General features: G+C 59.3%; 1 protein-coding gene across 1 annotated transcript in view; it reads left to right on the top strand.

Annotated features, from left to right (window-relative positions):
* Positions 1-4,266: 4,266 nt before the first annotated feature.
* DNAH17 (dynein axonemal heavy chain 17) overlaps positions 4,267-13,065 on the top strand; it is a 99,928-nt gene continuing 91,129 nt past the window's right edge. The window contains exons 1-11 of the mRNA XM_043585684.1: positions 4,267-4,473; positions 5,359-5,818; positions 6,887-7,080; positions 8,233-8,425; positions 8,635-8,734; positions 8,872-8,957; positions 9,135-9,260; positions 9,923-10,075; positions 10,187-10,273; positions 11,892-12,059; positions 12,282-12,398. Of these exons, the coding sequence (XP_043441619.1) occupies positions 5,474-5,818; positions 6,887-7,080; positions 8,233-8,425; positions 8,635-8,734; positions 8,872-8,957; positions 9,135-9,260; positions 9,923-10,075; positions 10,187-10,273; positions 11,892-12,059; positions 12,282-12,398 (1,569 nt within the window). The 5' untranslated portion in view covers positions 4,267-4,473; positions 5,359-5,473. The remainder of the gene's footprint in view (positions 4,474-5,358; positions 5,819-6,886; positions 7,081-8,232; positions 8,426-8,634; positions 8,735-8,871; positions 8,958-9,134; positions 9,261-9,922; positions 10,076-10,186; positions 10,274-11,891; positions 12,060-12,281; positions 12,399-13,065) is intronic.

Genomic DNA, 13,065 nt, shown 5'->3' with positions numbered 1-13,065 from the left:
CCGTGTACCCTGGGACTTGTGGCTGAGAAATCCGGTCCCTCCGAGTTCCCTGTGGTTCTGCTGAATTCCACCCCGAGCCACAGGCCGGCGGGAGGGACCCCTCTGTCTGCTGCCCCGAGGGCCAACTTCTGTTCCCCCAAACTCCGAACCCCTCACGAGGTTGAAGCCTGAAGGCTTCTTGCCCAAGCTGGGGACGGGTTCCTCTGAGCGCTCTCTCTCTCTCGGACAGGCTGCTTCTCGGTGCTGGGGCCCAGGTTCCGGGTCCGCCTAAGCCAGTCTTCGGGAAGAGTCCCGTTCCGTCGCCGCCACCCCCGCTGCCATTGATGTCTGCTCGGGCTCCTCGGCCCCCGCCTTCGGTGTCTTAAGTCCTCGGCTGCCTCTAGCCAGAATCCCTGTCCCCTGGCGTCTCGCGTTGGTCATTCCCACCCACGGACCCCTCGCCGCGCAGGGCTGCAAGTGCCCAGCTGCCTCTGCTGTGTTCGTAGTTGTGTCTGGTGCTTTCCTCCACCCCAGTAGCACCGGAGGGTCTGTCTCTCTCAGCTCAGACCAGAGTCGGCTCTGTTCCTCTTGGGCCAGCCAGCGCGAGGCATGTCCGTCAACCGCCGGCTCCCGTGGGGAGCGCCGCGCACCGACCCCTTTCCCCGGGGGTGGGCAGGGGCAGCTTTTGCTGCAAAGTGCTCCCACGGGCCTGCCCCGTTCGCAGCCTGGACCGCTTGGAATCCACACACTCCCCTCCGTGCCTGTCGGGGCCTCACCCCCGGGGCTTGCTGTCCCAAGAGCCCAAGCTAGAAAAGGCCCCCAGGCCTCCAGAGTGCCTACCCTTGCAGCGACCTGCGGCAACCTCGAAGGCCAGAGAACCCTCTCTCTGGCCACACTGCCCTGGTCACAAAGGAAGAGTCCCCTGCAGGGCCAGCCTGGCGGGCAGGGTTCGGCCCTCCCTTTCTGCCCAGTGCCAGGGCGGGAGGACAAAGCCCGACTGTCCTCCCGTCCCTCTTCTGGCGGGAACTCAGCATGAGGACGTGTGTCAGGGCTGGAGCAGAGGGAGGATGTCGGGGCGGGGAGGGCTGACGAGAGCCAGATGGCCGGCCCCCTGCTGTCCGCAAGCGTCCCCAGCAGGAGAAAATTGTCCTGCGATTGTGTTTAATGATGGGTCACGGTCTGCCGCGAAACCGGGAGGAAGTGCTTCCTGGGGCTGGTGAGTGGGGGATGAGTTTTCTTGGAGTGGTCTGTGACTGTCAGCAAAGGAAGTGAGTGACTGATGTGCCCCGCTGGGGGCCCCAGGGCGGAGGGTCACCACCAGCCGCCCATGGCTCGGCCCCGAGGGCCTCTCCCGGTCGGGAAGCTTCGCCCGCTGCCCTGGTCGTTTCCAGAGGGCCTGCCGCTCCCGCTGCAACGTGGACAGTGGGTCCGTGTCAAAAGTGCCGCCTGGAAAGTGGGTCCTCCTCTGTCTTCTTTGCTCAGGTGGGACCCACCGGGAAACTCCACGGCCCTCACGGGTCTCTCCCTCGCATCAGGCACAGCACCCACCCTGGAGCCCTAGGGCTGTGGTTCGAGGGCGACAGGAGGTCTCCCTGAGTCCCCGCACGTCCACGATTTCAGCAGGAGACATCCGATCCTTTGCGTCTCACGGACACACAGACCCTGGGGAAGCACAATTGTAGTGAAGTGGGACCACCTAAACGTGCGTCTAGGGTTTCGAACAAGGGATGGGGCTTCGAGGAAAGAAGGGCTCCACCGTGTTTGCAACACATCTGAGGGAACACCAGGTTGGATGAGGTTAAACAGACCTCCTAGCAGCAGGACTTCTCAGGGCCTTTGTTTCTTTGGTAATATTTACAGAAGGCCTGCGGTGGCCCAGGCACAGTGCCCGGTGCAGTGCTCATCCAGAGGGCTGGGCACTGGGAACTTTCTGGATGGATGGATTTGATGGCTCTGGGCGCCTCACATGAGTTCATTCCCCGGCAGTCAGCGATGTAAACACCTGTTCATGGGCTTGTTGGTCACTTGTATGTCTTTCTTGGAGAAAAGTCTACCTTTGTCCATTTCTTTTTAAGTGTTTTGTTTAAATTTTTTTATTCATTTATTCATTTTTGAGAGAGTTCAAGTGGGGGAGGAGCAGAGACAGAGGGAGACACAGAATCCGAAGCAGGCTCCAGGCTCTGAGCTGTCAGCATGGAGCCCAACATGGGGCTCGAACCCACGAACTGTGAGATCATGACCTGAGCCGAAATCAAGAGCCACATGCTTAACCGACTGAGCCACCCAGGTGCCCCTTAAGCTTTTTATTTTGAAGTTTATTTATTTTGAGAGTGAGAGAGAGTGTGTGTAGTTCAAGGGGCGGGGGGGGAGAGAGAGAGAGAGAGGGAGGAAGAGAGTGAGAGTGTGGAGCCTGCTTGGGATTCATTCTCTATCAGCTCAGAGCCCGATGTGAGGCTCGAACCCTTAAACCGTGAGATCATGACTTGAGCTGAAATCAAGAGCCACACGCTCAACTGACTGAGCCACCCAGGTGCCCCCTTTATCCATTTCTAATTATGTTGTTTGCATTTTTATTATTGTGTTACGAGTTCTATATGTATTCTGAATACAAGTCCCTTATCAGATGGAAGATGTGAAAATACTTTCTCCCATTCTGTGGGTTTTTCTCTCTTTGTAGTGTCCTTTGAAGCGCAGAAAGCTTTCATTTTGATGATGCCCCATTTATCCATTGTTTTCTTTGATCTCATGCTTTCGGTGTCCCATGTAAGAAACCATCGCTTCCTGCAGGGTTGTGGAGATCAACTCCTCTGCTTTATTCTAAGGTTGTGACTCTTACATTTAGGTCTTTGATCCATTGTTAGTCAATTTTTGTAGGTGGTGTGAGGTAGGGGTCTGACTCCTTTCCTGTGCGTGTGGGCTGGACTCATTCCAGTGCCGTTTGTTGGAAAGGTTACTGCCTCCCCTGCTGGACTCTCCTGGCATCCCTAACACCAACTGCCCATAAAAGACTTCTAGGGTCTCCGTTCTGTTGCATGCATCTGGATGTCCGCCGGATGCTCTCAGTCTTGATTACTGTAGCTCTTGTAGGCAGTGTTGAGCTTGGGAAGTCCAAGTCCTCCAACTTTGTTCTTTTTTCTTTTTCTTTTTTGTTTATTTTTGAGAGAGAGAGTGAACAGGGGAGGGGCAGAGAGAGAGGGAGACACAGAATCCAAAGCAGGCTCCAGGCTCTGAGCTGTCAGCGCAGAGCCTGATGTGGGGCTCAAACCCACAAACCGTGAGATCATGACCTGAGCCCGAGTCAGTCACTTAACTGACTGAGCCACCCAGGCGCCCCAACTTTGTTCTTTTTCAAGATTGTCTTCGTTCTTCTTGTCCCCTCACATTTCCCTGGCATAGGGTGAACCAGTTTTCCCATTTATGCAAGAAAGGTAGCTGGGATTTGGATAGGAATTGGGTTGAATCTAGATCAATTATAGATCAATTTGAGAATTGTCATCTTAACAAGACTATCTTCTGAACCATCAACACAGGATGCCTTTCATCCACCTAAGTCTTTTTAATTTCTCTCAGTGATGTTTTCTTGTCTGTTTTCAGCATACACGTCTTGCACTTCCTTATAAAATCTAATCCTAAGTATTTCATTCTTTCTGATGCTCTTGGAAATGAAATTGTAAGCAGAATTGATGTTATTGTAAATGGAAATCGTTTTTTGAACTTGATTATCGGGTTGTAGTGAATAGTATAGTGGGATGTCAGGATGCATGTTGTGATGTCTATGCGCCTCCAGAGGGAAAACAAAAAGATGTATAATAACCAAAGTAATGAGAGGGGGGACAAAATAATAAAAATTATTTAATCCAGGGGCTCCTGGGTGGCTCAGTTGGCTGAGCATCCGACTTCGACTCAGGTCATGATCTCGCAGTTTGTGAGTTTGAGCCCCACGACAGGCTCTGTGCTGGGAGCCTGGAGCCTGTTTCGGATTCTGTGTCTCCCTCGCTCCCTGCCCCTCCCCCACTCATACTGTCTCTCTCTGTCTCTCAAAAAATGAATAAATGTTAGAAAAAAAATTAAAAAAGAATCCAGAAGGTGGCAAGACAGGAGAAGAAAGGCATTCTGGAAGAGGTGGGATAAATACCAAGCACTAAGTAAGACAATAAACCTAAATCCCAATATAGTAGGGGTTACAGGAACTGGAAATAGCCCGAATGCTCCAGTTCAAAGGCAGAGATGGCTCAACTGAGTTTAAAAAATATTACAGTCCTCGAGCCTCCCCACGGTGGTGGGCGATGGAGGTTTGGCCATTTGCTCCACCACTGCTGGTCCCTCAGGTCCCCAGGGAGAAAGTTCTAGAAGTCCCAGCTGCTGAGGAGACCTGCAGAAGTTCCGTGGCAGTTGGAGCCCCTCAAGGGAAGGGAGCCATTTCCTTTCTGGTCCAGGAAAGCGCCGCTGGCCGGTTCACCCTGCCTCCGCCTGGCACAAGCATTTGCTCAGCTGGTGAGCCTTTAATTGTGTGACGGGTGCTCGGACCCCCAAGCTCTGTCCTCGCTGGGTCTGGGCAGGACGTGCAGGTCGCCCACCGCCGCCTCCCTCCCTGCCTTCCCGGGGCCCTCACTCCAGCTGCTCCAGACTGTTCTCTGCCCTGCCTCAGCCCCTAGTCCTGGCTTCTTCCAGTCAAGTCCCAGGGCCCCTGGAAAGCTGGAGCCACACGGGTCCTAGGTGGTAATAAAACCACAGTGCTCCCCCCTGCTCACCTCCTCCCCCCTCCCCCGGCACTCCAGTGAACCCTGCCCCTGCAGGAAGATCCACGGGGTCGTCTCCTGGATGGGGGTGTGAGCAGCTTCTGAGGGGTCTATGAGGAATCTGTAGTTTGACCCCTTCATGAGCCTGTGGTGGGGGGTGGGGGGCGGCACGGGAAGGCCAAAGAGCTGGGCAAAAGTTGGGGTACACTATGGCCACAGTCGGGGGGGGTGGAGACCACAATGGACTTGACGCTTCTCCGCACACGGGCTCCACCCCTGCCTCCTTCTGAGCTCCGCCCATGCACTTGGGGTGTGAGGTCTTCCCCGGGACCCTTCAACCTGACCCTTCTCTGGTCTCATCTGCCCCCCACCGCCACCCCCATCGGACCACCTGGCTCCGATCATCTTCTGCCCTCCCTTCTCACCGGCACCCATCTCTACCTTTCCCAGCTCTTAGCTCCCTGGTCTCAATTCACACAAGTGCACCCCACTGGTGTGTGGTCCTAGCCCCTGGAGACAGCCCCCCCCCCCCGGCAGTGCAGGGTCCCCCCCACCCCTCCCCCAGTCCCTCCATCCCCCCAGCCCATGCACCGCTGAAGAGTGTACGTTCACAAGGAAACTTCCCTCGCTGCCTGGTCAGAACAGAGGTTTCCAGTGGCTCCGGAGACGGGGGGACGCCAGGTGTCCCGGCAAACAGAGCTGCGTCGGCGTCTCTGCACGCCAGAGGGACGACCGCGGTCTAAGGAAGCGTCACGATGACCATCACCCCGGACGTCAGGTTAGAGTATTTAGAGGGAGTCGCCGCCCTCATTCTGAAGTTCAAGCCCGACAAGTGGAGCAAGATGGTGGGAGCCGAGGAGAACCTGGCCTTGTTCACCGAGTTCTTTGAGAAGCCGGACGTGCTGGTTCTGGTTCTGACGCTCAGTCCGGCCGGCATGATCATACCCTGCCTGGGCTTCCCCGCCTCCCTCAAGTCCAAAGGCGTTTACTTCATCAAGAAGAAACCGGGGAACGTCAAGAAGGATACCTACAAAGACCAGCTCATCTACGGGGACATAAGCCCCACCCCTGTGGAGCACCTGATCGCTGTTGTGGAGGAGGTGGGTGCCCCGGGCGGGTCAGGGGCCAGAGGAAGGATCTCTGGTGGTGGGTGGTCTAGAGCCCTGCCACTCATGGGGTGGCCACAGGCCACCGGCATCAGCCTCCCTGGGACCCCATTAGAAATGCAGGAGCCCTGATGCCGAGGCAGACCTGTGTCCTTTTTTTTTTTTTTTTTTAATGTTTATTTTTGAGAGAGAGAGACAAGCAGGGGAGGGGCAGTGAGGGAGGGAGACGCACAATCTGAAGCAGGCTCCAGGCTCCGAGCCATCAGCACAGAGCCCGACGCAGGGTGCGAACTCATGAACTGTGAGATCGTGACCTGAGCCGGAGTCGGACGCTCAACCGACCGGGCCCCGACAGACCTGCATTCTGACCAGACCGAGAGCCCCCGGCCCGGCACCACGTTAGGACCTCTGGACAGCCACACCAGCCAGAGTCCGAGTGACATAGCTTTCTGGCCATTGCTCTTCTCACGTGTGAGATGAGGACTCGTGGGACCCAAGTGCCAACTCAGGGCTCAGGCCAGCGTCCTTCCATCTGGAGGAGGAGCCTGGCGGGCCCGGAGCTGACAGGCGTCCGCGTCAGTCTGCTCCGGCTGCCACGACAGGGTACCACGGGCCTGGGGGCTGGAAGTCTGAGATCCAGGTGTGGGAGGGGTTCCTTCTGGAGCCTCCCTCCTGGTCCAGTAGATGCCGTCTCCTCCCCGTGTCCTCACCTGGCCGTCCCTCCGTGTCTGTCAGCATCCAGACCTCTCACAAGGACGCCAGTCGCGTTGGATTTGGGCCTCCCACCCGTGTGACCTCATTCTAACTCGATCACCTCTTGAAAGGCCCGTCTCCAAAGACAGCCACACCCCAGGGTGCCGGGGTTGGGGCTTCACGTGAGCCGGGGGGGGGGCCCGGCTCTCCCCTCGCGGAGCTGGCTTTGCCGGCGGGTGGCCGTCCTGGGCCCGCGCCCCTCTGCCGGCCGTGCCTCCCCCTGGCATCGATTCGGGGTCCCCACTCCTCCTGGGCGCCACCGGGTCGGAGGACACACGTGGGCACACGTCCGGGGCCCTTGCCTTCCAGGTGCTCTGCTCTCTGTTAAACCAAAGAGAAAACTTGAGCGGATGGCCCCGGGTGGTCTCGGAGGACATTGTCAGGCAGGTCCACAAGCTGAAGAACGAGATGTTCGTGATGGGGGGCAAGATCAGAGGGACGACGCTGCTGCCCGTCCCGGAGCACCTGGGGAGTCTGGACGGCACTCTGGAGTCCGTGGAGAGGTAGGCGGCTCGGCCCAGGCCACCGGCCGGGTGCGGGAGTAGGCGACCGGTGGCCCGGCAGGGTTGCAGCACGGGAGGACGGGGTGCCGGGAGACGGCGCTGAGTCCGAGGTCAAAGGCAGGAGGGCAGCGCGGCGGGGGTGGGGGGAGGGGGGGACTGGAGCCCCTCCCCCACCACGCACGTGTGTGCGTCCAGGCGGCCCGTGGCCCGTGGCCCGTATAGGGTGTCACACAGGATATCCAGATCTGGGACGTGGGCACCGAGGGGCGTGGGAGGGGTTTGGGGCAGGCGGAGACCGCGCTTGTAGGTAGAGGCTGTGTCGTCCCAGAGGCCCCGGGAGGCACGAGATGTCCCCCCACACCTGCCCGACCACCAGGTTCAGCTGGCTGGTGTGTGAGGCTCTCGGAGCCGCTGTGGGGTGACGGCGTGCTCCATCTACTCGTGTCGGAGGGTGACCGCTCTTGGGGGGCTCACTGTGCAGGCAGGTCCTCCACACAACCCCCGACACATGCCTTGTGCGGCCCCGATCAGGATGGCACGAGGAGCCCACCTTGGACGTGGCCTCATCCTTGTTCAATCTGGGCCTCTCTGAGCTGGGAGGTCCTCCTCCCCCCCATCCTCCTGCACCCTCCTCCCCCGTCCTCCTCCTCCCCCGTCCTCCTCCTCCCCCGTCCTCCTCCCCCCACCGTCCTCCTCCCCCCACCGTCCTCCTCCCCCCACCGTCCTCCTCCCCCCACCGTCCTCCTCCCCCCACCGTCCTCCTCCCCCCACCGTCCTCCTCCCCCCACCGTCCTCCCCCTCCCCATCCCCATTCCCCCTCTCCCTCCTCCTGCATCACCCTCCTCCTGCATCACCCTCCTCCTGCATCACCCTCCTCCTGCATCACCCTCCTCCTGCATCACCCTCCTCCTGCATCACCCTCCTCCTGCATCACCCTCCTCCTGCATCACCCTCCTCCTCCTCCTCCTCCACCCTCCTCCTCCTCCTCCACCACCCTCTGGGACGTGAGGCAAGATGCCTGGGGCCTGTTGTCTGAGGGCCGCTGGCGGGGGCGGGTGGGAGGGGGGCACGATTCCTGCCCAGAAGGGGCAGAGCTGGTAAAACCCGGCCCTGTGGCTGTGAGAGCGTCTTCCCCCACCTTCTGCTCTGCAGGATCCCCCCCTCCCTGGACAACTCGCTGCTGCACGCCATCGAAACCGTCATCATCGACTGGTCCCACCAGATCCGGGACGTGCTGAGCCAAGACTCGGCCCAGGCCCTGCTGGACGGACAGCACCCCCTGCCCCGTGTCGAGTTTGAGTTCTGGGATGCCCGGCTGATGAACCTCAAGTGCATCCATGAGCAGGTGACTGGGACTGAGCTGCTCGGCAGCCACCGTCTAGCCAGGCAGACTCGTCACCGACGCGGCCCTTCCGTGCGGACCCCCAGGATCCCCGAGGCCCCACGTGCAGCCCTCCGCTCCAGCGGCCGCAGGGTCTAGGGTCTTTGAGTCAGGGTCCTTTGAGTCAGGGTCCTTTGAGCCTCTCTCGAAAGGCTCCTTGTGTTCTCTCTCAGCTGAACAGGCCCAAAGTGAACAAAATAGTCGAGATCCTGGAAAAAGCCAGAAGCTGCTACTGGCCGGCCCTGCAAAGTGTGTACATGAACGTCACCGAAGGTGAGCCCAGGGAGCGGTCGGTGCCTTCGGCGAGGGGCTGGGGCGCCTCCCTTCCAGCAGCTTCCTTTGGGGAAGGGTGGTGGGTCTCGAGGAGCAGGTGTCGATGAACAGAGAGCCCTTGCTCTCGTCCCGTGTAGGGCTGAAGGAGGCCAATGACATTGTTCTGTATCTGAAGCCTCTGCGGATCCTTCTGGAAGAGATGGAGCAGACCGACTTCACGGTGGTGTGTCAGCCGGACAGAGGCCGCTCTGAGGGGCTGGTCTCGTGTCTTAGGGGGAGGGGTTCCCCCACGCCACGGGGCTTCTTGGCCGGGAAGGGCTGCACGGTCCTGGGGAGCACCTCTTCCTTCCGCTCTGGGGTCCCGTCCTGGAGGCACACCCGCCCATCTCCCCCCCGCCAGCTCCCCACCGTCATCGCCAAGGTGCTGTTCACGACCGGCTTCATCTGGGCCACCTCCGAGCACGACGACACGCCCTCCCGGATCATCATCATCCTGCAGGAGTTCTGCAACCTGATCATCGAGATGGTAACCTTGCCCCTCCCTGTCTCTCCGTGTCCCCGATTCTGGCGTTCCCGGGCGGTTACACGCACGCAAAGTGGCTGGCACCGGGGTCTACGGGCCCCGGGCTGAGCTTGGGCCCTCTTGGTGGCCACCCAAGAGTCCTCCCAAGACCTGGCCAGTGCCAGCCCAAGCTGCCCCCCACACCTGGAGGGAGGAGGACAGCAAGGGGACCGAGTCCCAGCACCCCAAGACTCGGCCGGGACTGAGGGGTTTTATGCACCTGCCCCGAGATCCTTCCGGATTCCCTTCCTTCCCTGCTTGTCACCAGCCTGCCTCAGCCAGCCACCAGCCTTTGAGTCTGGGCCACCTGCGGGTGGTGCTTGCGGGCCTGGACCCTGCAGGGGGGGGCAGGGCTGTATTTCTGGGTCCCTGGAGGCCCCTGGTCCCGGGGGACCAGAATCTGTGCAGCAGCCCATACACTGTGGGGCTGCAGGGCCGGGCGAGGCAGGCAGCCGGCCGACCGGTTGGGACAGGGACATAAGGGACGGTTGACGTGTCCCAAGGGGTAGGCCGAGGACCCCGTGCCGGGCTGTTCGTAGCCCGCTGAGCGGCCTGTGGGCAGTGCGCCCGGATGTCCCCCCCAGAGAGCTCGGTCACGACTTGGGAACGCCTTCTCTTCGGCCCAGACGCGCAATTTCCTGAGCCCAGATCTGGTGCTGAAGGGCTTGCAGGGCGAAACAGAGGAGGTTCTGAGCGGCATCTCTCTGTCCGTGGGCGTCCTGAAGGAGCTCTACCACACCTACGACTTCTGCTGTGCGAACATGAGGCTTTTCTTTAAGGTACGGCCTGACGTCAGAGCTGGGTCGGGGGGCGACTCCGCGCGAGCTCCACCTGCACCCGTGGGAGTGTCTGGGCCAAGCACGGCCTCCCTTCTCTCTCCCCCCTTGAAGGACAAGGAGCCGGTGCCTTGGGAGTTCCCTTCGTCCCTGGCGTTTTCCAGAATGAATGCCTTCTTTCGTCGCATCCAGACCATTGAGGTACAGGTGACGCTTGGTTCAGGCTGCCCTTAACCTTGGCAGAGCTGCGCCTCCCGTCCTTACCCCGCCACCATCACACAGCCCCCAGCAAGGGGGATGAGAGTCCCGCCCGAGCATCCGCGTCGTGGGGAAACCGAGTCACGGGCCGGCCTCCTCCGCGCCCGGAGCTGTCGGCCAAGAACAAAAGTGGCCCGTTGTGGCTGCTTCTCCACACCCCACACCTTCTGTCCAGGAGCAGGCTGATGACAAATTAAGCAGGCACAGCCAGGGAGCCGGGAGGCCGTGGGAGAGGACTAGCGGGGCTAGGCTGGGGCAGGTGTGGACGGACACAGGGCCCCGCACGAGCACTGTCGGATACGTGGAGTGACCGAGCAAATGAACGCTTTTAAAGTTTTTTTTTTTTTTTTTTTTTTTTTTTTAGTTTTGAGAGAGAGCAGGGGAGGGGCAGAGAGAGAGGGAGACACAGAATCCAAAACAGGGACCAGGCTCCGAGCTGTCCGCACAGAGCCCGACGTGGGGCTCGAACCCACGGACCGTGAGATCATGACCTGAGCCGAAGTCAGACGCTTAACCGACTGACCCACCAGGTGCCCCTCAGTTTCCTTATTTGTAAAATGAGCTCATAACAGTACCTACTCTGTCCAGTTGATGGGAGACGGCCCCGGCCTCGGCACTGGCCCGGGGGAGTGATCAGTTCCAGGCCCTAGGTTGGGCTCCCGAGGCTGCGTGACATCCTCAAGGAGCCTTGGGGACCTGGACTGGGAAACAGCAGCCTCACACGGAAGCAGCGAGGTCCCGTGAACGGACCGGGTGTGATTACAGGCCAAGGTCAAGAGCGAGTGGGGGTTCCGGAAAGGGAGACCCCCGCCAGAGGCCAGAATAGTTGCAAAAGCCTCCAGGAGGAGACAGGGCCCCACCTCAGAGGCGGTAGGATTTACATGCAGGCCTCTGTCCCGGCATCCTGGGCGTGAGGGCATCCTTTCAGACCCCCGTCAGGGACGGGCTCGAAGTTGGGGACGGGCTTCCAGGAAGCAGAGGATTTGAAGCTGAGTCAGGACAGCAGAAACTACATGGTGCCTTTCCAACTGCCTCCCCCCACAGCTGAGGAAATGGGGGCCCCAGTAAAGCGTGATCTTTTTTAATTTTTTTTTCAACGTTTATTTATTTTTGGGACAGAGAGAGACAGAGCATGAACGGGGGAGGGGCAGAGAGAGAGGGAGACACAGAATCGGAAACAGGCTCCAGGCTCTGAGCCATCAGCCCAGAGCCCGACGCGGGGCTCGAACTCCCGGACCGCGAGATCGTGACCTGGCTGAAGTCGGACGTTCAACCGACTGCGCCACCCAGGCGCCCCGAGTAAAGCGTGATCTATGTAGAGGTGCCTTTCGGGCGGTGTGGGGTCCGGACCAGAAGAGCCCAACCTCCTCACGGCTTGAAGGTGACTCTCAGAGTGTTCCAGAAAGCACTTTACAGAACAGAAATGAACAGAGGGCCCCCCACTGCCCTGAGGCCCCCAGGGTTCTTGCTCCCTGGCTCCTTCCTGCTGGATAAGTGGCTCATCCGTTGCGTTTAGTTACGGAGATTACTGGGTGGGTTTTTTTTTTCCCCCTTCCCCCAGGATCTTTATAAAACAGCCATCGAGTTTCTGAAGTTGGAGAAAATTGAGCTCGGGGGAGTGAGAGGGAACATCCTTGGAAGCATGGTCACCCAGATTTACGATGAGGTCTTTGAGCTGGTGAAGGTCTTTGCCGAGTGCAAATATGACCCCTTGGACCCCGGAGATTCGGTAAGTCGGGGGCCTCGGCCGGATCCACGACAGACGCCCCGGGTGTGGGAGGCACAGGGAGGGGGTGTGTTAGACGGTCACGTTCTGAAGACGTGCTCACGACAATTTGCGCACTCAGATGGAGCCCCGAATCCTGCCAGCGGGCTCAGGGTCGCGGTCAGAGCGAGTATTCCCCCGCTTTGCATGCCGACTTACCAGGTTGGTGTTCTGATTCAACTGCAGAGTTTTGACGACGATTATGCCGGTTTTGAGACCAAAATTCAAGATCTGGATAGGCGGCTGGCCACCATCTTCTGCCAGGGCTTTGATGACTGCAGCTCCATTGAGTCATGCGCAAAGGTAGGCGTGGGCAGGGGCCTGCCGGCCGCGGTGTGTCCCAGCAACACCCGGGGGGGGAGATGCCGGGAGCCACCTTGGGGTGACCATCTGGAGAGGAGGGGCTGGCCCAGCCGGGGGCCTTGCTCAGCGTCTCAGAGCTCCTTAGGTAACTCCTGTCGGGTTTTGTCGCCAAAGAGTAAGGAAGGAAAGGGAGTAAGGAGCAGGTGACAGTTCGTCCGTTTACCGATAGTCACTAAGTGAAGGTGTCCCTTTGTTCTCACTCATTCGACCCTCCCCCTGCTCAAAAGGACCAAACGTTAGAGTTGCTGTAAAAATCAAACGTGCACTTTTTGACCCGCTGAGCTGAATTCACGCCCTCTTCGACATCCGAGGCTCCACGAGTGGCCCCGGCATCATTAACAGGGACCCGCCGCTGCCCTGTGGGTACGTGTCTGCCTTCTGTGTGCTTTTCTACGATGTCCAGGTGGCGAGCGTTACATGTTTTTAGCACTTTTGCGCTTAGAAAAAAGGCATGATGCTATGGAAAAAGAATGTCAAAAAATAGACGGCAGAAAGGCGCTAACCCCCCTGGACAATATCTGTTCAAAAGGGAAGCACGGGGGCGCCTGAGTGGCTCAGTCGGTTGAGCGTCCAATGCTTGATTTCCTCCCTGTGGACAGAACGTGGC

This window comes from Prionailurus bengalensis, chromosome E1 (genome assembly GCF_016509475.1).
Source record: "Prionailurus bengalensis isolate Pbe53 chromosome E1, Fcat_Pben_1.1_paternal_pri, whole genome shotgun sequence".
NCBI lineage: Eukaryota > Metazoa > Chordata > Mammalia > Carnivora > Felidae > Prionailurus > Prionailurus bengalensis.
Note: the sequence above shows the minus strand (reverse complement) of the source record. Positions and strands in the feature narration are given on the sequence as shown.